General features: G+C 42.5%; 1 protein-coding gene across 1 annotated transcript; it reads right to left on the minus strand.

Moving 5' to 3' along the window:
- Positions 1-797: 797 nt before the first annotated feature.
- On the minus strand, positions 798-2,862 carry LOC115169437 (uncharacterized; the record flags this gene model as incomplete). The annotated part of the gene is made up of 8 exons (XM_029725052.1): positions 2,855-2,862; positions 2,633-2,775; positions 2,403-2,539; positions 2,224-2,317; positions 1,746-2,084; positions 1,466-1,649; positions 1,114-1,226; positions 798-896 (listed from the first exon to the last, which is right to left on the minus strand). Coding segments are annotated over exons 3-8 (870 nt in total), but the record flags the coding sequence as incomplete, so codon positions are not given.
- Between the last annotated feature and the right edge of the window lie 1,181 nt (positions 2,863-4,043).

The raw sequence follows: 4,043 nt of genomic DNA on the forward strand, positions 1-4,043 counted from the left end.
CAACTATGATGTGGGGGACAGGGAGTTGTTAGCCGTGGTCAAGGCTTTGACAGTGTGGAGACATTGGCTTGAGGGGGCACGTCACCCTTTTCTCATCTGGACCGACCACCGTAACCTGGAGTACATCCGGGCAGCGAGGAGACTTAATCCTCGTCAAGCCAGGTGGGCCATGTTCTTTATGAGGTTTCAGTTCACCCTTTCGTACATTCCGGGTTCTCGGAACCGGAAGGCCGACGCACTGTCACGTCTCTACGACACCGAGGAGCGGACCATCGATCCCACTCCCATACTCCCTGCTTCCTGTCTGGTGGCACCGCTGGTGTGGGAGGTGGATGCGGACATCGAGCGGGCGGGTCGGTCAGAACCCACTCCACCTCAATGTCCCGCGGGTCTGAAGTACGTTCAGCTGGGTGTTTGCGATCACTTGATCTGATGGGCCCACACTCTACCCTGCTCGGGTCACCCAGGGGTGGAACGGACAGTGCGACGGCCTGCAGGGGAAGTACTGGTGGCCCACCTTGGTAGAGGATGTAAGACACTATGTCTCTTCCTGTTCGGTGTGCGCCCAGTGCAAGGCTCCTAGGCACCTGCCTCGAGGGAAATTACAGCCCCTCCCTGTTCCACAGCGACCTTGGTCTCACCTCTCGGTGGATTTCCTTACGGATCTCCCGCCATCTCAGGGAATTACTACGATCCTGGTTGTTGTGGATCGGTTCTCGAAGTCCTGCCGTCTGCTTCCGTTGCCCGGTCTTCCTACGGCCCTACAGACTGCGGAGGCCCTATTCACCCACATCTTCCGGCACTACGGGGTGCCCGAGGACATCGTATCTGATCGGGGTCCCCAGTTTACGTCCAGGGTGCTGGTTGCGGAGATGCTCCTCCAAACTGCAGCATGACTAGGGTTGAGATCAGAAAATTAGACAAGAATAATCTGCAGCCACAGAGAAAACTACATTATAGAAGTGATTATTCAAACATCTTTTCATTGGCTAGTGCAAGATGGAAATGAAGACTTAATTACAATTCCATCCACTTTTTAACAACCCTCATTTACATATGTGGCTAAGAAGGTGACGTGACAAATTATTATAATCACCTTAATAATATAATTACCTTATGAAAGACAACAAGTTTCTCAACTGCATCACATAGAGACTTCAGTCCCCCTGGAGGTGGTGGAATGAGATGTAACAGCAACAACAGGGAAGCCATTTCTTGGTCGTAGGCTGAGGACAAAGAGTCACAAGAATGAACTGAAAACTCTTCAAATGTAATACTTTTAAAGTTTGAATGAGAACAGGGAGGCAACATTTTAAACCGTCATCCATCTATTAGTCACATTTATCCCAAAAATCAGATCAACGTTCAGAGATACACAGAATAAACAAATTAAATATTATTGCAGTTATAGTTTAACTGCAATTATAGCAAATTTATTCAAATAAAAAAAATAAAAACAACTCACTTGTTGCCTCATCAAGATCACTTCCTGGGGGACTTTCTGCTGACTGCACCAAGCGATGCAACTCTGGTGTTGAGGTGAGCCGCTTAGCCTCTTTTATGACATTTGGCTTGAAGAACAAATCCCATTTCTGAAGAAGCCTGGAGGATGTGTCCCCATCAAATAGGAGAGTGAAGTCTTGGTCCACCTTTAAGAAAGAAGATATTAAACTACTACTACTACTACTACTTCAGGAAATACTTTCAAAATTCAAGCCATTCTAAACATCTCATCCCAAATTTACCAATCCTTTTGTATCCAGGAATCTTGGGAAGCTGGAGAGGATATCAACACTTCTGCCTGGGTCATTAACGAGCTTCTGACGGTGCTGAAAGGTCTCTCTCATCTTCTGGAAAATCAGGGAATTGTCTGTGGTATGGTTGAGCAAAGGCATGGCCTCTTGGCAAGCATCACCATCAAGCTGCCTTTCAACATTAACAGTCCTTTGGAAATTTGGGCCCCCTGGAGAAAAGTCAATTGGGCTATTTGGTGGCAGTGCAGATCCTCGACGAATCTTCCTCTGGACTGTTTTCAGACGCCAAGAAATGTATCCTGTGCTGCTTGCAGCATCATAGAAGTGTTCCTGAAATGAAAAAAAGAAAAGAAATGCGTTGTCATACCAGGCTCATGAGATATCTCACGGAATTCAAATATCAATGTCGTCCACACAGTTTTGTGTCACAACATGACATGAAATAGTTAACAATAATAATGCCTATTACATAGCCCTTCTTGGAGTATGGATCCTTGAGGGAAGGGAACAACATCACTATCCCACGTGCATAATCTTCTCTGATTGCTTTAGTGGGGCGGTGCCTGAGAGGAGATATTAAATTAGTACATTTATGCAATGGCCATGCAGTTATTTGGCACAAATAAAAACAATGTGAAACAAACATACCCATGATTGTCAATCATGTGAGTCACCAGGATGTTAACCATTTTTCTTCTTGCAGCATCTGTTAGGGTTTCTGTTGTTTGGTACTCCTGTAGTACTTCTTCACCCCCAGTCTTGCCTCTTAGCACAGCTTCAATCAACTAATAAAAAACAAAAACATTAGAATACAAAACATGGTGATAAATAGCTTTTCTAGAGACTCAGAGTGAAAAAATGTGAAAGGATTAAGAAACCTGTTCAGCAGACACAGCATCACGTGTATCCTCAATTCTTTGTCTCTTGCTAGGGACATCATCTAGGATTATTGTTGATGCACTTGAGCTGAAGCTTGAGTCAGACGTCTCAGAAGCAGAAGACAAGGAGAAATCAGAGAATTCTAAAGGAATAGAAAAAATGCAAATAATTATATTATGTAAGGTGTAAAGTGCTTTATTATACCTGCCTTGATATCTCACCCTGATCTGAGAATACTGTCAGCACCACATTGCCTTGTCCAACGAGGTTACTGAATATTTCTGCATCAACTTCTGTCCCTGTTGCATCCTTGTATATAACTTTTGCATCAGGTGGCAGGCAAAATCTCTCGATGACTGGAAAAGATAGTAAGGTCAAACTGAATGTGCCTTTGAAGTCAGCACTGTTTCTTGCCTCACAGCGAATAACTGTTCACGTTAGATACATACATCCACCACTGTATAATCCTTAAATAGACCTAGAGCATTTTCCCTCACATAACCCATTCCCTCTTAAGTCCAAATTGAAAAATTGATGATTGGCTTTTTTTATTGACTGTTTTGGTGTATATTAATACTTTACACTCTATGAAGCACACATTACAGAACTGAAAATGATTAGCAATTTAACCCCATTTACCGTATAAAAGAGTCTGATAAAGGCATGTAAAGAAATCAGAATCGACAACATTAAGGAGCTTGCACAATGAGCTTTTAAATGAACATGGGTGTGGTTTAAAACCTTTTTCCTAAGCCATGCTAACCGTTTTCATGGAATTGCATAAAGTCAAACCGTCTTTCATCCTCATCCAGCTTCACATATTTCTGCTGTTGGCTGTACTTCACCTGGACCAGCATTTTGACTGAGACATGCAAGGAAGTTTGACAAAGTAAATAAACATTTAAAGGAAGAACGGTTAAGATTAAAGCTAAGTCGACAGTGTTACACCATTTTTGGTGACCCATAAGATTCTGTGACCTGCACTGTTGGAAAAAGTACTAATTTTCAGAAAATTGCGCTGTGACTGAGATATTAAAATGTTGCTTATGCATTGACTCATCAGTATTTAATGATGCACTTAAATGTTTAATAAATGTTTAATATATCAGTCACAGCCCGATTTTCTGCTAATTTTGTACTTTAGCTTTAACTTAGTAATTTCAGTACAATTAACTGATAATACTTATATACTTTTACTTAAGTAAATGATCTGAGTATTTTTTCCAACACTGCTGGTCATAGAATCTGATGGGTCACCAAATACAGTGGTACGCTGGTCACACAGACAACGAAACACATGAAACACCGTCTGCATGTTGGGACATGTTGTTTGCGGCCCCTTTGATGTTCAAAGTGAAGGGGGGAAAAAAGACGTTAGCTCCAGCCTCAAACAAGATTTTATACAGTAAA

Source organism: Salmo trutta, chromosome 3 (genome assembly GCF_901001165.1).
Source record: "Salmo trutta chromosome 3, fSalTru1.1, whole genome shotgun sequence".
Lineage (NCBI taxonomy): Eukaryota > Metazoa > Chordata > Actinopteri > Salmoniformes > Salmonidae > Salmo > Salmo trutta.